At 51.2% G+C, this 24,182-nt stretch overlaps 1 protein-coding gene across 3 annotated transcripts; it reads left to right on the forward strand.

The window, feature by feature from the left end:
• Window positions 1-73: 73 nt before the first annotated feature.
• Window positions 74-22,420, forward strand: UBE3B (ubiquitin protein ligase E3B). 3 transcript variants are annotated; one of them, XM_068208627.1, is made up of 27 exons: window positions 74-259; window positions 597-717; window positions 1,491-1,550; window positions 1,877-1,981; window positions 2,072-2,168; window positions 2,822-2,907; window positions 3,590-3,672; window positions 4,205-4,310; window positions 4,952-5,072; window positions 5,661-5,838; window positions 6,123-6,292; window positions 7,094-7,261; window positions 8,026-8,197; window positions 8,777-8,895; window positions 9,504-9,618; window positions 9,986-10,085; window positions 10,514-10,633; window positions 10,948-11,124; window positions 11,205-11,315; window positions 12,098-12,235; window positions 12,391-12,456; window positions 13,801-13,859; window positions 15,384-15,566; window positions 16,052-16,163; window positions 16,454-16,546; window positions 21,269-21,339; window positions 22,025-22,420. In XM_068208627.1, exons 1-27 carry the CDS (start codon window positions 99-101, stop codon window positions 22,056-22,058), a joined length of 3,126 nt encoding a protein of 1,041 aa, XP_068064728.1. In that variant the 5' UTR covers window positions 74-98; the 3' UTR covers window positions 22,059-22,420. The 3 variants fall into 3 exon arrangements, with proteins under 3 accessions (XP_068064728.1, XP_068064727.1, XP_068064729.1); XM_068208626.1 differs by lacking the exons at window positions 21,269-21,339; window positions 22,025-22,420 and adding an exon at window positions 17,163-19,738; XM_068208628.1 differs by lacking the exons at window positions 15,384-15,566; window positions 16,052-16,163; window positions 16,454-16,546; window positions 21,269-21,339; window positions 22,025-22,420 and adding an exon at window positions 14,068-15,197.
• The last annotated feature ends 1,762 nt before the right edge of the window (window positions 22,421-24,182 follow it).

The raw sequence follows: 24,182 nt of genomic DNA on the forward strand, positions 1-24,182 counted from the left end.
GAGCCAAGAACTGCCCTTCCATGAGTGTTTTTTCCACTCTGCTCTGGTTTTCCAGGCGTTTGCTGTGAGGATCCTTTGCTCCCTGAGAGGCTCCAGCCATGTTCAGTGCCAGCCAGTCCTCCAGGGCCCAGTTCCTGGACAAGGCCCGGCAGGCGCGGGAGGAGCGGCGGGAGCTGAAGGAGAGGGAGAGAGCTGCAGTGCAGCTCCAGGCTCTGGTCAGGAGGTTTCTGTGTCGCTGCCGCCTGCAGAGGGAGATCAGGTCTGTGGGATTCGTGGGATCATGCAATGGGTTGGCTTGGAAGGGACTTTAAAGCTCATCTCATTCCAAACCCCTCGCCACTTTTCGCTAGCCCAACCTGGCCTTGGGCATTTCCAGGGATGAGGCAGCCACAGCTTCTTCCATCCTCACAGGGAAGGATTTCTTCCCAGTATCCCATCTAACCCTGTCCTGTGTCAGTTTGAGTCCATTTCCCTTTTTCCTGTCATTCCAAACCTTTGTAAAAAGTCTCTCTCCATCTTCCTTGTGGGCCCCTTCAGGGAAGGAATTCTTTGCTCTGTGATTGCTTTTTAACTCCTCGTTTTTCCCTCTTTGCTAGGAGAGAGGTGGAGGATTTCTTTGGGTCAAATGAATGTGGCTCAAGTAAAAGAAGTGCCCTGTCTGTGTTCAGGATTGCCAGGAAGCTGCTGTTTGTGTTCAGTCCCAAGGAGGACAAGGAGGTGAGGACACTGCCCTCACATCCTCCCATGCTTTTGGGGACAGGTTAAACATGTTTAATTCTTTACTCAGTGATCTTGGAGGTTCTTGCAATACATTTTTCCTTCAGCAAGGTTCTCTCTGGCTCCTGGCCCGTCCTGAAGGGATCTGTCTGTAGGATTGAGACAGGAGAAACCTTGAATTTTTCACCAGTGGTTCTGTATTTGGGACATCCTTTAATGGATGTTTTTCCTGGTGACTGTGCCAGCTGCAGGAGCTGAGCAGTGCCTGGGGATTTTGGCACAGCCCAGTTCCCCGGGCAGGTACTTTGGGACAGCTCCCAGAGATCTGTGCTGGCACAGGAAAGGCTGTTTGTACCCCAGCAGCTTTTCTCACCGTGCCCTGAACTTGTGGGTTCAGAGTGAAGCCCTGAAGTGATGATCCCAGGAAGCTGTGAGGGCTGACTGGAAGATGGAAAGCTGTGTTCCAATGGCAGCAGCAGTGAGGGATTTTTTTAATCTCTATCCCATGGAAATTTGTGCTCAAATGCAGTTTTCTGTAGGTGCAACACCCAAAAAAAGCCCTGTGTTCCCAAGGAGGGAATTCTGCACAGCAGCAGCAGTGTGATGTGTGTGCTCCCAGGGAAGGAGCCATCAGGATTTCTGTAGGGAATGTGCTGGGAACATTTGCTGATTTGAGACAGAGAGACCTTCCTCCCTCTGCTGAGCTGTTCTTGTGCTTTTCCAGAACAGCCCTTCCTGTAGTTAGAACTAATCCCACCTTTGGATTTTCCCAGAGGTTTGAAAAGCTGTGCCGTTGTATCCTGAACAGCATGGATGTGGAGAACGAGCCCAAGGTCAGCAGGGGGGTTTGGTTTGGAGTGGAGAGGGCTTGGTGGTCTTTTTTAACTCTCTGTGTGGGGATTTACTTTGCTAATATGTAGCTTTTAGCTTTCAGAAACCCTTGAGCACTGTGGAAATTCCACTGTGGGAAGTCCTTTAGTATTCCAGGGATATTTTTACTCTGTGCAGCCACAGGAGTTAAAGGACACTTGGTTTCTGGGGTGGATGATGTGAGAATTTGGGGAGAGGAGCATCTTGGTCCTTCTGCTGGGTTCAGGTCCCAAACTCTGCCCAGCAGTAGCACAAACCCTGATCCCTTTGTGCATCCCCCCTTGCTCAGGTGTGGTACGTGTCACTGGCACTCTCCAAGGACCTCACCCTCCTCTGGATCAAACAGATCAAAGACATCCTGTGGTTTTGCTGTGAATTCCTCAAGCAGCTCAAGGTAAGGGCTATTCTTGTGTTTCCTCTCCCTGCATTTGGCAGGTGGCACAAGGCTCAGTGGATTTGTTAACTCGGCTGTTTGTTATCCCAGCCTGACATCCTGCAGGACTCCAGACTGGTGAACTTGCATCTCACAATGCTGGTCACCTTCACAGACACTTCCACCTGGAAGATCCTCCGGGGAAAAGGTTGGTGCATCCAAATCTTTAAGCCACTGATTTGGGACTTGGTGTTAAAATTTACTGAATGCTCTGGCACAAGTTCCAGAGAAGTTCCACATCCCTGGAAGTGTCCAAGGCCAGGTTGGAGAGGGTTTGGAGCAACCTGGCACAGTGGGAGATGTCCCTGCCCTTGGCAGGGGTTTGGGATGGGATGATGCTTAACATTCCTTCCAACCCAAACCGTTCTTGGATTCTGTTTCTGCACCTTGGTTGCCACAAAGATTCATTCTGCTCCTGTGTTTGCTCAAAATAAGGATTCCCTTGGGATTAGACTCTTCCCCTTGGGATTAGGCTGTTTCCCTTAGGACACCAACAGTTGTTACAGCATTTTTATAATATTCCAGAACCCCCACACAAGAAGTGTTCAGAGGATAAGGGAATGTGCTCTTAACTCTGGGGTTTTGTAGGAATTAGATGTAGAAAAGGCAGACAAGTAGTGGGAAGAAATAAGACTCTTAAAGCCTAAACAATACAGTGTGAAATGCTGCCAGAATGATGGGTTTGTGTAGCAGGACAACGACTTTGTGCCAGGAGGGCTTGGGCAGTGACAAACCTTTGTGTGGGGGAGTCAGAGTGGGGCTGTGGTGCTGTGGGAGTGACATGAGTGCTTTAACCCAAAGGTGAGACCCTGAGACCTGCCATGAACCACATCTGTGCCAACATCATGGGCCACCTGAACCAGAAGGGCTTCTACTCCGTGCTGCAGGTCAGTCTGAGCTGCCACAGTCCCAGCTTCACCCAAAGCAGCCCCAGCCCTGCCTGTGCCCCTCTCCTGAGGAGCTCTTTGGGTCTGTGCTGGGGTCTCAGGGATGAGCTGCTGGTGATTTGTGCATGATTATGTTTTTCTCAAGCAAAGCAAAAAAATCTCTCAAGTTTCTCAAGTAAAAAAGTGTCCCCACCTGAGACCAAATCCACCCTTCCCTTTCTGCCGCTGCTGCTGAACCTAAATCCTGCTTAATCACCTCATCATGAGATGGACAAGGACAAGTCCTACATAATTTTGCCAAACTTTGCAGCTGCCACATTGTATTGGTTGGGTTTGTTTGCTGCTCTGCTGGGAAAAGGAACTGATATAATGAATCCTTTAAATAAGAATTGCATTACCAAACTCCTGGCCTTGCCTGTTAATTTTTAAAGCCTGTGAGCACAGGTTCTAGAGAAATAAGTCCTGCAGAGTGTCTGGTTTCATTGCAGTATCTCTCTTCTGCCATTATTAACCTGAAGCCCTTCTAGTTCTGCCAAATAACTTCTATGAACTGGATTTTAGGCTGCTCTGATGTTCTTTTTCTCTGCATTAAATAAACTTAATGAGTTTCAGGAGTAATAGTATTTTGTTTTTCTGAATACTACAGGGTTTTTATATTTTGATTTCTTTTTTTTCATTCCAGATTTTGCTAACTAACGGCTTGGCAAGATCCAGACCTTCCCTGTCCAAAGGTTCCTTAACTGCCATCTTCTCCCTTGCCTTGCGGTGAGTCAGCTGGAGCTGCTTGGGGGAATTTGCAGCCAAACTTGGGGTTTTTTTAGTGTTTGTTTTTTTTTTTTAAGACTTCTCATTCTTTCAGTGGTTTTGTGCCATTGAGAATATCACCCTGAGGAAAGAAGCTGCTTTAGGCAAATGGCTCACTTTGCTGTCACCCTTTTTCAGATTGGAGTGGCTTTAAGTCAGGAACTAGTGTGAGCCTAAACTTGAGGGTGCAGTTCAGTTCAGGGTGAGCTTGCTCTGACAACAGAAGTGTGAGTGAATGATCTTTTCCCTGGGATGCTTCAAAGCCCAGTTGGAAAGGGCTTGGAGCAACCTGGGATAGTGGAAGGTGTCCCTGCCCATGGCAGCGGTGTGGGATGGGCTGAGCTGTAAGTTCCCTTCCAACCCAACCCATTCCCTGTGTCTGTGGTTCTTGCTGAGGGAATTCCCAGGATCCAGTTCTGGATGGCTCAGTTGGAGGCTGTGTTGCTTTCCCAGGTTGGGTTGAGCTCTGAAGTGTCTCTCTGTCTCTCTGTAGCCCTGTGGTTGCTGCACAGTTCTCAGACAATCTGCTGAGGTCCTTCCTGATCCATGTCATGTCTGTGCCTGCTATAATGACTCACCTTGCTACTCTCACCCCTGAGGTAAGTGGGTGATCTCAGAGGACTGATTAGCACACCAGGCCACTTGTTACTCCATTTTATCAGCTCTTGGAACAGAGCTTTGTCATTTCTCTTTGCCAGTTTCAATTCTCTGTTGTGAAAGCCTTACAAATGCTCTGGATTTCTAATGCAGAAGTTATTAACACCAGTGGGATGATGGGCTGAACTGGCCTAAAATACTAAATAAATAAATAATAAAGGCATATATGACCCACAGCTTGAATTTTTCATGTCCTTGCTCTTCTTTTTCCAGAACCACAGACAGAGCCAAAGCCAAAATCACCCTTTTGGGTGGCAAAGGCTCTGTGGGGGTGACAAGTGTGTTGCCCACTAATCCAATTAAATCTGCTTGGTGCAGACAGGCAGGTTTTGTGCCAAATGGACAAATCCTGTGTTCTTGCAGAAAGATCATTGCAAAGGTCAGATTACATCTCCAGCATGACCTGTTCACCTGCCAGGGGTTTTATTTCCCAGCCCAGCTCCGTGTCAAACACTCTGTGGGGCAACAGCCTCAACTTGCTGCTTTACTTGGGAAGAAAAGCCAGTGCCAAGTGCTGCTGGCAGATCAGGAGTGGGAATGTGCTGCTTCCCAGCCTCACTGGCCCTTCCATGCTGTCTCCCAGCGCCTGGCAGTGATGGAATCCCACAGTCTCTTCCGGAAATTCATCCTGTTCCTGAGCCGGGAGTCCCAGTGCCGGGATGTCTGCGTGTGCCTGGAGGGCAGTCACACTCTCTGCTTGCTGGGTAAGCACCTCCTCCTCTTTTATTGGATTTGAAAAAGACTCTTGATTCTGATCTTCTTTTTCCATGGGGCAGAGCTGCTTCCAACTCATCGTTTTTAATTGTTATTTTGATAATTTTCTCCAAATAATAACTGAGGTGTACTTTGGGATGTTACAGACGAGGTTTAAGACCTTTACAAAGGGAAGAAGGGCTCTTGTATCCATGTCATGCATCATCTCTGCCAGCTGTTCACCTGGACTCTGAGCAAGTCTTGGAGTGTGGCAGATTTGGATCTCCCTCCCCTAAATGCTGCTACACATTTAAATTCACATTTCTGCAAAAGTAACAAGATTACCAGTTGGGACTCTGGCATCACCTTGGGTTGTAGCTTCTAGTAGTTTGTAGAAGGTGTTGGTGGGAAGGTGGCCAAAGGGACGTGTCACCTCAGGGATTGGTGTGTGCTGGAAATGGCTTCCTGCAGTGTGGCCTCTGAGATCAGTGCTGACACAAATCCTCTCCTGGGACTGGGAAAGGATTCACTTCACCTGTAACCCCTGTCCCACAGCATCTGTTCCTCTTTAAGCCTTGCTGTGCTGGTCCTTCCTCCAGGCAATCTGGTGTTCCTGGGCTCCCTGAACGACCAGGTGCTGGAGGAGGAGACAGCTCATTTTGTGGGGGTGCTCATCCACATGCTCTCCTACTGCCAGAAGTACGTGTCCCAGAAGAAATCCAACCTCACCCACTGGCACCCTGTGCTGGGCTGGTTCTCACAGACTGTGGATTATGGGTGAGTGGGCAAGACCTCACGAGGAGAGATGATGAAGCCTCTCCTTTTATTGTTTAATTTTTTTTATGTGTTGCAAAGTGTTTTATGTCTTGAGATGAACAGTGAGAATAATTTCTCAGATATTTCAAGTTCTAGCTGCACAATAAACTGTAGCATTCCTGCACAAACTGTTCTATGGGTGGGTGCATATTCCAGTTTGGATTAGGAGCTAAGTGGATCAGTATCACTGCCTGGTGTTTTATTCCAAGCTGCCTTCTAAGCTGTCCTCCTGCTCTGTCTTCCAGGCTGAACGAGTCCATGCCCCTGCTGACCAAGCAGCTGCAGCACCTCTGGGGGGTCCACATGATCCGGATCCTCTTCAGTGATGTCCTCAGCAAGAAACTGCTGGAAAATCAGGAGATAGCTCAGCTGCCAGCACAGCCGATCTCCCCTCAGAACAGCCTTCCTATGAAAAGTCAGTTCTGGAGGATTTTGGGGTTTTTTTGTCTATGTGTGTGTGTTTATGTGAATCTCTCTCCCAAACTCGCAGGGCTTTGACTTTTCCACTTCTGCCAAAAGCTTTGAATAATTACTTGCAGCAGCTGCTGCTGCTTAGGTGGGGATGTGATGCCTCCTATTTGTAATTCCTCCTTGGAATGCTTCTGTGACCTGGGGCAAGTCTCTTTCTTTGGTGCTAGAAAAATATTTGTTTATTTTAGAAGTTTCTTTTCATTGTTTTCTCAAGTAGCTGAAGTGCTTTTGGCAAAACTTAAGACTTCCAAGGGAAGATGAGAGCTCAGCTTCCCATGTGGAAAGCAAGGTGAAGCTGGATGCTGCACCTGTGAGGTGTGGTGGTCCTGCAGAAAAGGATTTGGGATAAGATAACTGCAAATCTGATATTTTCTAGCTGTTGCCCATAACACTGGATCCTGTGGTCATTTTTTTGCTGCAGTCAGGACCATGGATCACGAGTGGTTTGGGTTGGAAGTGCACTTACAGCTCATTCTTTTCACCTTGTCCTGTAGAACATGTATAGAACTGTGGAATGGTTTGAATTGGAAGGGATTTGGGGCCATGGGCAGGGACACCTCCCACTATCCCAGGTTGCTCAGGGCTTCATCCAACCTGGCCTTGAACACTTCCAGGGATCCAGGGGCGGCCACAGCTTCTCTGGACACCCTGTTCCTGGGCCTCCCCACCCTCACAGGGAAGGATTCCTCCCCAAAATCCCATCTAACCCTGCCTTCTGGCATTCCTCCTGTGTTTCTGCCCCCAGACCTGTTCAAGAGAGCTTTCCAGAAGTCAGCCTCAGTCCGGAACATCCTGAAGCCGGTGGGAGGGAAGCGCGTGGACTCTGCTGAGGTGCAGAAGGTTTGCAGCATCTGTGTCCTGTACCAAACCACCCTGACCACCCTCACCCAGATCCGCCTGCAGATCCTCACAGGTCAGGCCACCTCCCTGCTGCTCAAATCCTTTCCAGTGGAGAGAAAAAAAAAAGGGATTTTCTTATTTCTGTTGATTTGTTGGGAGTTTTATCACTGCCAACCGGTTATTGACTGGCTGGGGAAGGCTTGTTCCATCCTGAATCATCCGTGGGATCAATAACATTCAGCACGACTTGATCAAGCACAAACTCTCAAGAATACAAATTAAAGCAAGTTTTCCTCTCATGAAACCTTGCTTACTCTCTCTCAATCTTCAGCCTGAGTCAGGGTTTTTGGGGAGCCTGGCAATATTAATCTTTCTGTGGTGGAAACACTGAATGCTTTCATGGTTGAGAACAAGTTGCCTCTCTTGGGAAGGGATAGAGGAGGAGATCAGCACTGTTTTGGTCTTGTGGGCAGAGCAGGGAGTGAGTCCAGAGCTTTGGGTGCTTTGTGGTGACCATGGGTGCAGCCCTGTTGTGTTCTCATCCCTAAGGTGGATGTGGGATCACAATAATTCATTATTTTCTAAAGTTGCCTAAGAATTACGGGGAAAAGGTTCAAGATGTGTAAACAAAGCCTCATTAAAAGTTCAGGGATTTTTTTTTGTGCTTTCCTGGTGATTGTCCATCTCCTGTTAATGCAGACAGGGCCTGGGAGCCAAATGGGATGCTCCTGTTCCTCTTCTGCTTTGCAAAAAGCTCTTTCAGCTTCAAGTCTCACCACTCTGAGCTTTCCCAAGCAGCAGAATGAGCTTTACTGGGTGCACTTTATGTTTTCATAGGTCTCACTTACCTGGATGATCTGCTGCCCAAATTGTGGGCTTTCATCTGTGAGCTGGGACCACAGGGGGGGTTAAAACTTTTTTTGGAGTGTTTGAACAACGACACAGAGGAATCCAAGAGGCTGCTGGCCATGTTGATGCTCTTCTGTGACTGCTCCCGTCACCTCATCACGTAGGTAGCTCCTGGATGGGAATTCCTGGATTTGGGACATGGAGCTGTTGTGTTCCTTCAGGTTCTAGAGAAACACTTCAGGTTTTATGTCTTATCATGAAGATAAGTAGGCAGGGTAAAGCAGCAAGCTTTTGGGATTGAGTCCTGAGAAATAAAAAGGTTCAAAAGGACTTTTCTCCCTCAGCCATGTACTGCTTGCAGCTGGAGACAAAACTGGGCAGGAAGGGGAAAAGAAACAACACAAAAGATGGGAAAGGGGGTGGAAAATTACCCTTGCTGGTCACCAGAGACAATTCTCTCCTCTTGAATGAGGCAGAAATTTTCTTGGGAATGGGAGAGGTCCTTTTAAGCCTGAAACACTGACTTTGCTTGTACCTCAGCCTCTCATTCAATCTTCTGTTAGGATCTGATATCTGTCAAAATCCATAAATAAGGTTTAGTTGTTTATGACTTTAGATCCTCATGGGTGTCAGTTGTCATAGAAATAAGAGCTGCTGCTAAAGGATAATGTACCTTTATGAAAATTTCAAAAGGGAATTAAATTTACACTTGTGCATTTGCATTTGTTTGCTCTGACAGGATTCTGGATGACATCGAGGTCTACGAAGAGCAGATTTCATTCAAACTGGAAGAGCTGGTGACCATCTCCTCTTTCCTGAATTCCTTCGTGTTTAAGATGATCTGGGATGGAATTGTAGGTGAGTGCTTTTAGTAGATTGAGTTGATGTTACTGTTAGAACCACAAATGGCATTAATTTTGGAATTTGAAGCTTCTGCTAATTATTCCTTGGCACAAAAAGCACTTCAATGTGGGAATATGTCCCAGTCTTTTGATGTCCAGATGCCACGATCATGCTTTGTGCCAAATCCAGAGCACTTCCCTATTTCCAGTAAGGATTTGTGTAACAGACATGATGGGCATGTTAGTTTTTGGCAGAGATGAGGTTTAGCAAGGCTGGGCCGTGTGTTGGACAAGAGCAGGGCAGTGCTGTGACCAGGCAGAGCAGCTTGCTTGGGTCTCTGTAGAATCTGCTGTGGATCTCTCTGCTGGTATAACTTGGGTACAGCTCAGCTCTCCGGTAATTAGCTGAGGTAGTCCAGTTCTGATGTGAAGTGAGATGGCTTTGATTAGCTCTGTTTAAAGAAACGACCATCTATCTTCCCAGAGGCACAAAATCCTTCCCTCCAGAGGCCATGCAGGTCAGGAAAACACCCCAGTGCTGTTACTGTGGGGAGGATAATCAAGGTGTGGCTCCTGCTGGTGCCAAGGATGCCTGGACTTTGCTGCCTTGTTCCTTTTGTGCAGAGAATGCCCGAGGGGAGACCCTGGAGCTGTTCCATTCTGTCCATGGCTGGCTCATGGTGCTGTACGAGCGGGATTGTCGGCGGCGCTTCGCTCCCGAGGATCACTGGCTGCGCAAGTGAGTGGCCCAGGGCAGGGGTCCTGGGCAGCTCCAGGCTTGTCCCACTGCTCCACATCCTCTGGGGAGCCTGATTTGGGATACCTTATTGACATTCTGCCCGTGGGATCGAGGTGGGAACTGCTGCCTGTGGTTGCAGTTAAGGACGCCCCTCATGTTGCGCTTTTCTCGTGTTGTGGTGGGAGGTTTAGGTGGTGCTTTGAAAACTGACTCAGCACCCAAGAGCTTGGGTGTCCCTGGTCTCTTTTACCTTCCTAGTGTGTACACTGAGCACTTCAGTCATCTTTGGAATCACTGCCTGTTCCCTCTCTCTCCCACACCTGGGTATTTCTCAGGGATCTCTGAATCTCTGCCTTTCTTTGTCAAGGGACCTCAAACCCAGCGTGCTCTTCCAGGAGCTGGACAAGGACAAGAAACGAGCCCAGCTGCTCCTGCAGTACATCCCACATGTCATTCCCCACAAGAACGTGAGTGGGATGGGGGTAGAGGGTGGAGGCTGGGAATCAATGGCCTGGGTGGCCATTGGGGTGGGAGGGACACGTGTCTGGAACATTTTGTGACATGGAGCTTCTTTTGAAATGCCAGCTGAATAAAAGTCTTCATCTTCACCTTCCCCAATAGATTTCCTCTAAATATCTTGATTTCTGTCACTGAGAGAGGACTGATCAGTGTCCTCATCCCTTCCTAGTGCATTTCCTTCAAATGTCTTGATCTCTGTGTTGAGACAGAACTGATCTGTGTGTGCAGCTGCACACACAGGGTGACAGTGGCACCACTGGGAATAGCTGGCATCAGGACAACCAGCAGCAGTTCTGTGTGTCAGGAGCCTCCCAAATCCCTGCTGCCCTGCAGGGTGGGGATCCTCATGGATTGTCCATTTGTTTTCTTTTTGCAGAGGGTGCTGCTTTTCCGGAACATGGTCACGAAGGAGAAGGAGAAGCTGGGGCTGGTGGAGACGAGCTCGGCGTCCCCTCACGTCACCCACATCACCATCCGCCGCTCCCGCATGCTCGAGGTGAGGGACACGAGCCAGCCCACAGGGCAGCAACCTGACAAAAACAGGGCAGGGGGGTGTGTTTTACCTTCTCTGTGGCTGCTGAGGGACCCACTCCCAGAACTGGCATTCCAGGAGAATGCTGGATCCTCATTCAGCTCAGGATGCTGCAAACCTGGAGTTTTGACTTGGAAAATGCTGCTTTTTGAGCTCAAGACTCAATGACAAATGGAGATTTCTGTGGTGGGCCTGTGTCCTGTCTCTGCTGCATCTCTGGGTGGGTGTTTCATATGTCTCTCTCTGGGATTGTCCTCTGGATTTTCTGCTCTGTGTAGGATGGATATGAACAGCTCAGGCAGCTTTCCCAGAACGCCATGAAGGGAGTGATCAGGGTGAAGTTTGTCAATGACCTGGGGGTCGATGAGGCTGGTATTGATCAAGATGGGGTCTTCAAAGAGTTCCTGGAAGAGATCATTAAAAAGGTGTTTGACCCTGCGCTGAACCTGTTCAAGGTAGGACACAAGTGCCACCTGAGGTGACCTGGTGCAGGCAAAGCCATTCTGGCTCACTGGGCTCTTTTCTCTTTGTGCAGACCACCAGTGGTGATGAGAGGCTGTATCCATCCCCAACGTCCTACATCCATGAGAACTACCTGCAGCTCTTCGAGTTTGTGGGGAAGATGCTTGGGAAGGCTGTGTATGAGGTAAGCCAGAAGCACCAGGTTGGGATCTTGTCAATGATGGTGACTTTGAGGACACCTGTCCTGCTTGAGGGGGTGTTATTGAAGAGTGGAGTTTGGGAAAATGGCTTGGATAAAGATCCTCTTAGTGGAACAGGCTGGAATTTCTTCAGGCATGTATTAAAAATAATCATGGAGGTAAAACCTTGTCATGCCTTGATTGTTCCTCATGGTGCTGGGACACCAGCCTGGTTTTTTGGTGTTCCACCTTACAAACATCTATTTGTGGATGCCTCAAAGGGACATAAGGCAAAAAGGAGGACAAAATGACAGAATTACTCTGATAGAATGATTTGGGTTGATTGGACTTTCTAGTCCAATCCCCTTCCCATGGGCAGGGACACCTTCCACCATCCCAGGTTGCTTCAAACCCTGTCCAACCTGGCCTTGGACACTTCCAGGGATCCGGGGGCAGCCACAGCTTCTCTGGGCAACCTGTGCCAGGGCCTCACTTCCCTCACAAGGAAGGATTTTTCCATGTATCTCACTACGTTTCCCCTCTTTCAGTTCAAGCCATGCAATGCAGTTCTTTTAGAGAACACGTGGAGTTCCCCAGGTGCCTTTGTGCACCCGCCTTACTAATTGATGGATTTTAAGAGAATGTGAGGTTTGTAGCTGATTTTGGTGCCTTGCAAAGTGCTCTTTGCACTTGTTCCACATCACAAGATCTGCCTTGCAAGTAGCCAAAGATAGCACAACCACAAATGTGTGGCAGGACCTTACCTGTGCATTCTTCTTGTCCACAGGGAATAGTTGTGGATGTACCATTTGCTTCCTTCTTTTTGAGTCAGCTCCTTGGGCACCACCACAGTGTCTTCTACAGCTCCGTGGATGAACTGCCCTCCTTGGACTCAGAGTTCTATAAAAATCTCACTTCAATTAAGGTTGGAGCAATAATTTTTCTGTCATTCACCTCCCTGATTGCTGCCTGTTGTTAGAAACTGGGAGTGACTGGTGGTTCTGTTGCTGAACCCTGACCTTTTTTTCCCATTTTTTCCCATTTTTTCCCTTTTTTTCCTTCTTCCCTGTTGTTCTCCAGCGTTATGATGGTGATATCAGTGACCTGGGCTTGACACTGTCCTATGATGAAGATGTGATGGGTCAGGTAGGTTTTTATTCAGTGATTTGTTGGACCTTACCTCTGCTTTGTCCTCTCAGCTTGTCTGAACTCAGCCATGGGATTCAGTATTTATCTGTGGGCAGGGAACAGCTTTTTCCACAAGAAGAGGTTCCCCTCTGACCCTTAATTTTTCTGCTTCTAGGGTTGAAAAGTGTTTAATGCTTCCCCTGCATAACTGGTGTTCCCCTCGTAAGAGAAGAGTCTGTGAATAGGGAGAAATTCCTTTTCTTCCCACATAGATGTTTCTGTCAGGGAAACTCCCAAGTGTGTCAGGAGGTCTCTTGGCCTAGAGAATGAAAAGCTGTTTGGCACCCCTTAGGAAGACTTGGTTGCACTTGAGCCCTGTGAAGTTGTGTGTGCAGAACTGGAAAATCTGGAGAGATAAGATAAAAATGCTTTTTGCTGGCAGTGTTGTGCTGCAGATTCCATGGGGAGCCATGGAGGATACCTGCTGCTGCCTCAGGATTGCTGAGGTTTCAGCTTGGAGGGTTCTTCCATGTGAAAAATGAAGGTAGGAGCAGGATATGGAGCCCAGCAATGAGACAATGAAGGCTGTTGTTCACTGAGGTTAAAAATAACCCAGGCACTCCTGTTTCCCCAGTGCTTTGGTCGTGCTGAAGGAGCCAGGTGGGGTCACCCTGACTGAACTCTGTGTCCCTGTAGCCACAGCCATGTCACAGCTGAGCTCATTCCCTGTCCTGGGCTTCAGTCTGACCTTGGAATTCACCTGGAGCTGAGGCACAGAGGCCTCTGTAAAGTAGGAATGAGGATGTGCTGCCTCAGCTTGGGCAAAGAGGAGTGAGGACTCTGCAGGCAGCACCTGGAGGGTCCTGCACTGGCCCTGAGCTGGAGGAGATCACCAGACACTGGGAATTCCCTCCTGGCTCTCTGCTTTCCTGCCTGGAGTGCCCAGCTGGAGGGACAGAGCTCCAGGAGCTCCTCCATGAGACCTGTGGCTCAGCCAGCTTTGGGTTGTGCTGTCAGGCTGAGCTCTCTGAGCTTGCTCAGCCTCTGGATTCTGGAATTGTGACAGTCCCCCAGGGCTCTTGGAATTGATTTGTGTGTGGTTCAGCAGTGATGGATCAGACTGCAGAGGAGGCTTCCTTGGAGAAGGGCTGGTGGGAGAGCTGCAGTTCCTACTGTTCAGTTACTCTGTTAATAGTTAAGTGAAACTGGTTCGAGGCAGAAGCAGGATTATTACTTAAATTTTAAATCCTGCTGTTTTATTGTAAAAATAAATGTTTTATGGGGAGGTAACAGCTTAGCATGGCATTTCCTTCCATTGTGGTTCCAGGCAGTAATTAGCAATCCAATCACTTCTTCCCTCAGCTGGTTTGCCATGAACTTGTTCCTGGAGGGAAGACCATTCCCGTTACCAATGAAAATAAGTAAGTACAGCAATTAGATGTTTAAGGTCACCACTGCACAATACTTTATTCTGGTTCCTTGGGCTTGCATTTAGAATGAATTGAGATAGATTGGAGGAGAAGGAGCACATAAATATCTTAATAGAATTTGCTGGTTACAGTTCATCGGCAGAAATTGTATTAAATTTGATTTGCAAAATAAAAATTGACAATTTACTTCTTGAAACAGCACTTCTGAGGTCAAAGGCACCCAGTCAGGGAGATTTTGCAGGATTTAATGATGGTGATGGATACAGACAGATGGATTCAAAGCAATTCAGGCACACAGTCGTGAACACAGAGGGCACAGATGCTCAAAGACACCTTGGAGCAGACAGATCTCCTCAGAATGATAACATGTGGCAGTTGTATAAAGCACCGTGTTCCGAGCAGACAGTGCTGAATTCAAATGTACTCGACAGTCGTTCTTTAGAGCCAGGAAATCAGAGGAGACACCGAGCCCCGGGGCTGTTTTCACAGATAACCGGCTTTTAGATCGTTATCAGAAATGTCAACTCCGGAGCCTGCAAACCAACCCCACCTTTTTGTTCCTTTTTTTTTATTTCCTTCTCTATCCCCTTCAGTGCTCATAAAAGCAGAATGAAATATCTATTAAGCAAATGTGTGTTTGAACTGGTGATCTGGGGGTTGTTATCTTTTTCCTGACAAATGGAAGCTGGATCCCACCTGGATCTGTGCTTTACAGCATGATGTTTCCAGGCTTTTCTCTTCTCCAGCTCTGGCCAGGGAGTTTGCATTTGAAAGGATCTTCCTCTGGCTTGTCACAAGTCAGCTCAGGGGAAAAAAGTTGAAAGTCCTGGATGCTGCTCTAGTAATTTACAGCAGAAATTTGAAGCTTTTGCACCCAAAACTGGGAGTTGGAAGGGAGCAGAAGTGTTGAGAATGACAGCAATCTGGAAACAGCTCTGCCTGGGGATGCTGGGGTGACCTTGCCAAAAACCCAGGCAGTGGAACTGTGGTGGGGTCTGTGTAGGAGCTGCTGAAGAAGAATCAGCAAGTTCAGGTGTTTTGCCTGGAGGTGAGAAGAGGAAGAGCCTCTCTCTAGCAAAAAATTCACCTTTCCCACATCCTGCAGGAAGGTGGGAATCTGCTTCATGGTTTTGGTGTGGTGTTTCTCCAGCCGTGGGGCGGCAGAGGCCAGCGAGCTGTTGGTCAGACCTAGAGGAGTCTGCCTGGAGAGCTGAGCTGTTAAAAGGAGTTGGAGCTGTGTCCAGCCAAGGTTGATCAAGGAGTTATTAAAGCCATTTAGTCCCTGAGCTGGGCAGGAGCTCTGAGAAATGAGCAGAGCCCCAGAGGGGGGTAATGGGGCAAAAAAACATCTTCATCTGCTTAAATAACAAGCAGGGCCTGGAGGGGGAAGTATAACCCTGTCCAGGCTGTCCCAGTCCTTTTGGAGCTGGAGAAACACATCAGGGACTGTTCAGTGGTGGGTGCTGGGTACCCCTGGCAGCTCTATGTCCCCTGTGGCACCTGCCTGTCCCACAGGATCAGCTACATCCACCTGATGGCACATTTCCGGATGCACACCCAGATCAAGAGCCAGACCGCCGCTCTCATCGGCGGCTTCAGGTCCATCATCAAGCCCGAGTGGATCCGCATGTTCTCCGCGCCCGAGCTGCAGCGCCTCATCTCCGGGGACAACGCCGAGATCGACCTCGAGGACCTGAAGTAAGTGACAGCTGGGGCTGCTGGGCATCCCTCATCTGGCCTGGGAGCTGAGCTTTTCCTTTGCACAGCTCCTGGGAGGTGGCAGGACAGTGACTTGGCCACAACTTCTGCTGCTCGTACTTGGAATGTGAGGAGCAGATAGGAAGAGAGCTTTGGAATGTGTTCCTTAAGGCTAATTTGGGATGGGTCCTTTCTTCCATTGGTTCTGGGAGCAGAATTCCTGCGTGCTTTTCCCTTTCCTCTGATCAAGTGCCCAGGAAGTGCTGGGGGCTCAGTATCAGCAGTGAACCCTGACCTGTGGCAGGTGTTGGACAGGGCTTGGAGCAACCTGGGCTGCTGGAATTTGTCCCTGCCTGTGGCAGGGGATGCAACAAGATGAGCTTTAAGGTCCCTTTCAACCCAAATCATCCCACCTGAGTGATCCTTCCAGCACTTGTGCCCCTCCTGCTGCAGTGGCAGGCCTGTCAGAGCCTTTCTCTCCCCAGGAAACACACGGTGTACTATGGGGGCTTCCATGGCAGTCACCGTGTCATCATCTGGCTCTGGGACATCCTGGCCAACGACTTCAGCCCTGAGGAGAGAGCCATGTTCCTCAAGGTGAGTGAGGAGTCATCCCTGCCCAGCTGGGATCTGGGGTGGTGGGGCCAGGGCTGTTCACCAGTTGCCTAGGTGCTCTCTGAAGGGGCACCAGAATTCCTGACACCTGGAAGTGCCCAGCAGAGCTCTGTGGGTGCTGTGGTGTCACCATGAATGGCCCTCCAGAGGTGGCACTCTCCAAAGGCTGTCAGACACACACTGGGGGGTGCTCAGTGCCAGTCCCAGCAGTGCTGGGACTGTGTCACTGTGTGGCTGTTCTGCTCCCATCATCACCATGTGGCACTTCTCAGTTTGTCACCAGCTGCTCCAGGCCTCCACTTCTGGGCTTTGCCTACCTCAAGCCTCCTTTCTCCATCCGCTGCGTGGAAGTGTCTGATGACCAGGTAGGCATCCTGCTCTCAGGGCTTGGGAATTCCCTGCCCAGCTTCCTCCCCTCGATCTGACCTGGAAACCCTTAACGTGGGAACATGAGGTGTTAGGATTAGATACCAGGGAGAAATTCTTCCCTGTGAGGCCCTGGCACAGGGTGCCCAGAGAAGCTGCGGCTGCTCCATCCCTGGAAGGTCCCAAGCCAGGCTGGATGGGACTTGGAGCAACCTGGGATAGTGGAAGGTGTCCCTGCCCATGGCAGGGGGTTGGAACAGGATGAGCTTTAAGGTCCCTACCAACCCAAACCCTTCTAGGATTCTGTACCTAAGAACAGCCCTACCCCAATAGGATGCTCATGGCTGCACACACACAGAGCAGCTCCAGACTCTTCCTGCCTGGATTCCCTGCATTCCTCCAGGGTTGTGTTATCTCCCTGTGTCCCACCTGTCTCCGTGCACACCCTGCCCGTGTCAGGCGTTGAGTTACAAGCAGAGCTCCTTGGAGAGGGGTGGGAAGCTGAGCTTTGGGCTTTAGCTTACTGTTCCCTGTGCCGGGTTTTGTGTTGGCACCTCTGCCCCGTGCCTCTGTGCCAGGAGCACAGAGGGAGGTGACAGCTCTGTGCCCTTGCAGGACACGGGGGACACCCTGGGCAGTGTTTTGCGCGGCTTCTTCACCATCCGCAAGAAGGAGCCGGGCGGGCGCCTCCCGACCTCCTCCACGTGTTTCAACCTCCTCAAGCTCCCCAACTACAGCAAGAAGAGCATCCTGCGGGAGAAGCTGCGCTACGCCATCAGCATGAACACCGGCTTCGAGCTGTCCTAGGCACGGCCTGGACTCGGGATGGGGCTTGGAGCAGCTGCTGGAAGGGGGAGCCCTTCCCACGTGGAGCCCGGAGCGGCTCCGCGGGAGCCGAGGCCTGGAGAGGCAGCTGGTAGTGGAGGTTCACAGGGATCCAGGGAAGAGCTGCTGGGCTCAGGGCTGGTTTTTCTTAGGCACAGCTCCAGGCTGGAGGAGGGGATGAGCCTGACCTTAAGCCCTTCACTTGACACCCACGGAAATCATCCTTAGAAGCAAACCCCGGGGGAGCACGGAAGGAACGCTCCAAGTGCCACTCAGATTAGTGACAGTGAGACCCCCAGCAGGCTGGGCAGCTGCTGCCATGGGAGTGCTGCTTTTTCCTTCCCCAGGAGCTGGGCTGGCTGGAAAGGAGTCTGGGAAGCTGCACAAAGGCAGAGGGATGGCAGAGCCCACAAGGAGATGTCAGTGTTGGAAGTGCCTGGATGGGCACTGCTCTCTCAGGACAGGAGGATTCCAGGTGTCCCTGTTCCTGCAGGGTCCTGGGTGTTTCTTGGAGGAGGAATCACAGGGAAACAGCAGCTTCAGCAGGAGCAGATGGACCCTGTGGTTCTCGGGAAGGCTTTGGAATGCCAGAGGTTAAGAGCTGGAGCGGCAGGAGAGGGCTCAGCCAGCTGTGCCTCTGCCAGGCTCCTGCCAGACCCAGGCCTTGGGACAGAAAGAGTCATGTCTCCATTTCTCAGGAGCACTAAAGGTTTAATTTTCCTTGGTTTCCAGAGGACAGAAGCTGGCACGCACTCGGGCTGCACAGCACAGTGCTCAGGTGGGGCAGGTTCCTCTCTGGAACCAGGGGAATGTGTCAAATCCTCTGGAAACCTCCACTGGCAAAATCCCCCTGGGATGGAGGTTTCCCTTTGCTTGCAGGCCCTTTCTTAGGGAGTTGTTTGGACCCAGGGCAGGCACTCTCTGTAAGAGCCACATTTGCTTTGCTGCCAAACTCTTTATTTCACTCACTTTGTCTCTTTCTGGCCTTATTTCTGTCAGTTGGTATTTGCCTGGAGCAGGCAGCTTTTGCAGGGGGTGACTTGGGCAGGTGTGGATCCTTCCTGCCATTTCTGAGACACTCATAAAGTGTCTCTGCAGCTTCCCATCTTTGGTCCCTTTAGCTGCTGCGAGCCCTGCCCTGGCCCAGGCTGGAGAGAGGAGAGACTGGGCTGCTCCTGAGCTGTCCTGGCCCTGCTGGGATTCTGGCACAGAGCAGAGCCGTGGCATTGCCCTCTTGGGGTCAGGGTTAAAAGCCAGTCACCTTCTCCCCTTCACCACACTGGTGAAACAAGCTCCTGCACAGGCTGCTGACTTCTGCCCAGGGTTTTCTCTCCCTCCTTCCCTCCCTGTGGCACTGGGGATCCTCATTCCCCTCCCTAGCCATATCCCACCTCTCCTGCTGTCCTTCCTGGTCCGTCCCATGGGATTCCTGTGCCCAGGTGAGCTCAGCAGAGCACAGGTCTCCACACCCTGGGCTCTGGAAGAGCCCCCTTAACCACAAGATTTCACAATATTTCCAAGGGGTCGGAAAACCCTCAGCACCGAGCAGCGAGATGGCCTTGGCTTCATCCTCCTCCTGTCATGCTTCAGGTGGATTTCAGAAAAATAACCCTTTTTTTAGAACCAATGCCTGGAAATGCATCTGGAAAGCAATGTCAGGATCCTTCTTCTCTGTCAAATCAGTGAGATTAAACAGGAGTGATGGGAAGTGTTGGTGCAGACAGGAATGTCTGCATCCAGAGGCTTCAGGACACTGGGCTGTGAGTCACAGAAATTAGAGATGATAGTAATTTTTTTTATGGTTTTGTTTTAATACATAGAACATTTTGGCATTAACCAGTTGGTGACTGCGTAGTTGGGAGGTTTAGGCACTGCCTTGGACCTCTCAGAGTTTAAATTTCACCCAAAATCTCCTTTTTCCTTCTAGGAAGTGCAGTGTGTCTGACTAGAGCACAATGAGCATTCAGTGAAACGAGTTGTTGAACACTGAGATCAAATCCTTGCTCCCCTTTTCCCTTTGTTCCTCAGGAGTACAATTCCTAGAAAAAATCTTACTGCAGACTTAGCTTGGTCCCTCCAAACCTGGAGATGTTGCACTACAGACACTGCTCCCATGCTGGAGCTGGTGTGGAAAATGTGATAAATGTCTGGGAAATTCCCAGTGGATGCAGGGAAGGATTCCTGTGGAGGGGCTGATTCCGGTGTCCCGGGGAGGCTGTGTCAGCCCCTGCCTGCTCTGTGAATTCTGCCCAGGGATGGTTTTGCCACGGGAGATTCATTTTCTATCCAAGAGTTGCTGCCGTGGAGACCTTGGTTCCATCCCTGTGTGTCTGACCTGCAGAGAAAATAAAGCTGGGATGAGTTCAGATGGTTGGGTGTCTCCTGGTCCTTTCCTAGGGCAGGGAATGTGCTGGTGAGATACTCCTGGCAGAGCAGAGCAGGGCATTGGGGCCCTGGCACCTCTCAGAGAGCACCTGCCTTTATTCCAAGGGTGAGGAGGCCCTGGCACAGGGTGCCCAGAGAAGCTGTGGCTGCCCCTGGATCCCTGGAAGTGTCCAAGGCCAGGCTGGACAGAGGTTGGAAGCAGCCTGGGACAGTGGAAGGTGTCCCTGCCCATGGCAGGGGGTGGGATGGGATGAGTTTTGAGGTTCCTTCCAACCTCAGCCAGTCTGGGATTCTCTGAGTCTGCCAGGCTGCTCCCATGGGAATTCCTGTTGCCAGGCTGGTTCCTGGTGCCCCTGAGAGCTGGGATCTGTGGGGTGCTCCAGATGGGGGCATATGAGGCCTGTGAGCCCAAAGGGACCTGGCAGCATTGTTTGAAGCAGGATGTGCTCATGTTGGAGCATGCTTGCAGAAGCTCTGCTCGGTCCTGCAGAGTGCTGGGACTTTGGTCCTTCCTGAGGGTGTTGGTGCTCCTTGGATGCAGGGGCAGGTGCTGGGATCAGCAATGCTCAGGGCACATCTGGGAATGGTGACTGGAACCACTGGTGGAGAGGGAAACAGGCTGGAAATCCAAGTGGGATCACCCAGTGCAGGAGTGGGGCAGCCCCGAGGAGCAGCTGCTGGAGCTGACATGGGCTTTGATGTTAATGACAATATTATAATACTGTGTGTTTCTGCCTGGGCCTGATGCTGGAAGCTCCTTGGAGGAGTGAGAGCTGTGCCTGCTGCTCCAGCTTCCCTCTGACTCCAGGTTTGGAGCCCTTCACTGCCCCTCCATCCCTGCCTGGAGCCCTCCTGCCCCCCTGGCCATTCCCAGCACTCTCTGGCTCTGCTGGGAGTGGGAGCACGGTGGGAGTGAGGGAGAGGCTCCCAGTCAGTGTGCAAGTGCCATTGTTTTGACACAGAGGCATCTGGCACTGTCAGGAACAGCAGAAAGCAAGCCCAGAGCAGCTGCTGCCAAGGCAGAGCTGGCAGCAGCCAGGCCCTGCTTCCCTGGCATCGGCCGGGATCTGGGCACGCATCGCTCGGGGCCACCGAGGTGAGATGTGGCCATGGCTATCCCAGGCCTTGGGACCATAAAACTGGGCACTGTGTGGAGAGGAGCTGGGGGGAATCCCTGGAGGATGGGAGAGATCCCTGGAGGTTGGGAGATCCCTGGAGCCTTGTGCTCGCTCAGTGCTGGCACAGAGCAGAGCTGGGTGTCCCCACCTGCTGCAGGCACGGGGTGTTCAGGAGAAACAGCAGCTCCTGCTGCCCCTCTCCTGCTCCTACAGGCTGTCCCAAAGCCCTGGCTCACACCCAGGCTGGTATTCCCTCTGCTTGATCCCTCTGTTCTGCACCTGTGCCCCATGCTAGATTCCAGGTTAGGATGGAGAGGAGGCTGTGCTGTGCTCTGGTCTCCACATTCCTGATGTCTCTGCAGCTCACTTTTGTGTTTGCTCCCATTTACCAAGAAGTGCAGCAGCTCCTGCAGCAGGTGCTGGACTGGTCACACCACGTGGCACTTGGCACTGTCACCACCTGGGTAAGTGGCACTGAACTGGTGCTCACAAGCTGCTTTTGTGGCTGTTTCTGAGGTCATGGTCTTCAATCCTGACCCTCTACAGTTTCCCTGGGGTGGTTTGAGCCCTCCCTGTGTCGCTCTGCCTCTCTGTGCCTGCCCTGCCAAGGTGGGGAGGGGGCACTGGGGTGGGCACTTTGGGCCAGGCTGCAGCACAGGGCGAGCTGAGGGTCCCAGACAGCCCCTTCCTCCACAGACAGGCTCAACCTGCTCCTGTCAGGCACAGGGCTGATGGTTCCTGCCCTGGGCTGCTCTGGGGAGGGGAGGGTTTATCCTTGCCCATTTCCAGGCTGAAAGGGATTTTCAGGAGTTTGTGAGCCCACAGGACTTGCCCTGCTGGAGGACCTGTGGTCCGGTCCTCTCTGCTCCTGCATCTCCAGTGGAGCTGTTGGCTCCCCACTGCCAGGGCTGTGCACCCCAAAACTCACCGGGCTGGGGCTCCAGCACATCCTGTCAAGGTTGGGGCTCTCATCCCTCTCCTCCCTTCTGAGCCCTGGCCCAGGAAATGCTGCCTCGTGTAAATTTACATCTGACTTGGCACAATGGATGTTTGTGTCATCGCTGGCGGAGCAGCAGCCGTTCTGCTGCTCCCACATCGTGGTGGTAATCGAGGTGCTTGAGTTATAGCCCAACTTATTCCATTTTACAGCTCCTACAGCGTTAACAGATGTACAGGCATCTGATCCAATCATGCAGCAAGAGATTTTGGGGCCAGTTCTTCTCGTTTTGACAGTGTGGAAGCTGGGAGCAGCCATACATTTTACAAACAAGAATAAACGACCCTTAGCAACATATGGCTGTGCTGGCAGCTCCGGAGCGATCCCAGATCAGGCACCCTGCGAGGCAGGAATGTTGCTGGGCACTGGAGCTGGGCAGCCTGGACAAAGCATCTGCCTTCCCCCGTGATATTAATGAGGTGCAGGCACTGGAATCCCTATGCTGTATGGCTGGGAGGGCTGGGAAGAGACAAAGAGCTTGAAAAAACAACTGCCAGCCCAGAGCAAGGGAGGTTTATTTGGATTTAGAGGCTGGGTTTTGTTTTGGTCACTCTGCTGCTGCTGCCGCCTGGCTGACCTTGTGGGGTCAGGAGCAGGGGCAGCTCAGCTGCCTGGTGCCTCTGCTCCAGCCTGGTGAAGAGGGTGCACCAGAGCCTGAGGAATCACAGAATCCCAGGATCATCCAGGCTGGAAAAGCCCTCCAAGACCATCAAGTCCAACCTGTGCTCGATTCCCACCTTGTCACCAGCCCAGAGCACTGAGTGCCACATGGAACACATTCCTTGGACACCTCCAGGAATGGGGACTCCAAACCTCCCTGGGCAGCCCCTTCCAGTCCCTGACCACCCTTTCCATGAGGAAATTCCTCCTGGTGTCCAGCCTCAACCTCCTCTAGCACAGTTTGATGCAGTTTCCCCTCCTCCTGTCCCTGTTCCCTGGGAGCAGAGCCTGACTCTCCCTGGCTGTCCTCTCCTGTCAGGGATTTGTGCAGAGCCAGAGAGTCCCCCCTGAGCCTCCTTTTCCCCAGGTGAGCCCCCCCAGCTCCAGAGCCCATGGCTGGCCTGTGACCTTGGGGACAACTCTCAGAACAGAATGTTCTGGCCCTGGCCCAGCCCTGCTGAGCTGCAGCCTTGTCTCAACTCCCTCCTAAAGTCAAGCCCTGCATAGTGACACATGAGGGTCACCCCAGCACCTCCCTCTGCCTCAGCCCTCCAGAAACAACTGCTGTGGGTAGAGAGGGAAGGGGCAGCTGGGAGCACCCCAGTAAATTTCATCTCTCCATCATGTTAAGTGTAGTAGCTTGATTTATTTCTCCTTGCAATCCAAACAATGCCAGCTTTGGTCCCAAAACAGTAGTGAGATTTCTTCCCCCCAGCTGGAAAAAAAAAGGAAATACTATAAATCCCTCCCCAAGCTGATTTATGGAGCATTCATAAAGAATTTATATTGCAAAGGATTTTATTAAATTAAACTTGAAAAGCCTCTTGATTCCTGAGGTTCAGTCTCAGAGCCAGAGCTCTCATAAAAACTGGATGGAGCAGGCAGAGGGAATGGCTGAGGTGACACTGCAGCTGATGGGACCATCCAAATCCAGAGCATTTGTCACCAGGATGTGTTCCAGGCTGAGGCTTGGAAAATTACTCCATGAAAAATGTGCATTAACAAGAGGCATGAAATATCTGCCTGAAACCCAGGTGAGTGATGAGACAGGGGATCTGTTAGTGCTGGGCACTCCTCACTCATTCCTGGGCAATTCTCACTGGCCAAAAAGGGGCACAGGGCCAGAGATTCTTTGGAGAACAAGTTTAAGGTTGGTTCTACTAAAATAATTGAATGGGAGAAGGGGGCAGGATGGATTTAAAAGCTGCCCCACTAAAAGCAGGACAAGCCCTGGATGGGCATCACCACCCTGCAGCCCACAGCATTCCCAGGGGGAAAAATTACACCAGCAGGCTTCACATGGGCTCTTCCCAGTTGTATTTCCAAGCTGGAAGCAGTTTGGACATGAGTGCAAAGCTGGAGTTGTGTGCGATGTGGGTGTGAGCTCTCTCCAGCCTGCTCTGCTGAGGGCTCCGTGGAGCAACGTTCCAGGGTCAACGCAGACACCCTGGGAGGAACCCTCGGGGTGCTGCCCCTCTCACCCAGCTCCTCTCCCCAACCCCTTTTCCTGCAGCCTCAGTGCCCTGGGTGCTCCCAAACCCTGGGCTCTGCTCCTCCAGCTGTTCCTGCAGCTGGAGGGGCAGCTGGTCCCACCATTCCAAGGGACAGCTCCACACAGGAGACAACCCCAGCACACAGACCCTGGGATTT

This window comes from Anomalospiza imberbis, chromosome 18 (assembly GCF_031753505.1).
Source record: "Anomalospiza imberbis isolate Cuckoo-Finch-1a 21T00152 chromosome 18, ASM3175350v1, whole genome shotgun sequence".
NCBI lineage: Eukaryota > Metazoa > Chordata > Aves > Passeriformes > Viduidae > Anomalospiza > Anomalospiza imberbis.

Coding starts and splice junctions, on each gene's coding strand:
- UBE3B (XM_068208626.1), top strand. CDS start 99: ATGTTCAGTGCCAGCCAGTCCTCCAGGGCCCAGTTCCTGGACAAGGCC. Junction 6,293..7,093: donor GAACAGCCTTCCTATGAAAA/GTCAGTTCTGGA, acceptor TTCTGCCCCCAG/ACCTGTTCAAGAGAGCTTTC. Junction 9,619..9,985: donor GAGGATCACTGGCTGCGCAA/GTGAGTGGCCCA, acceptor TTCTTTGTCAAG/GGACCTCAAACCCAGCGTGC.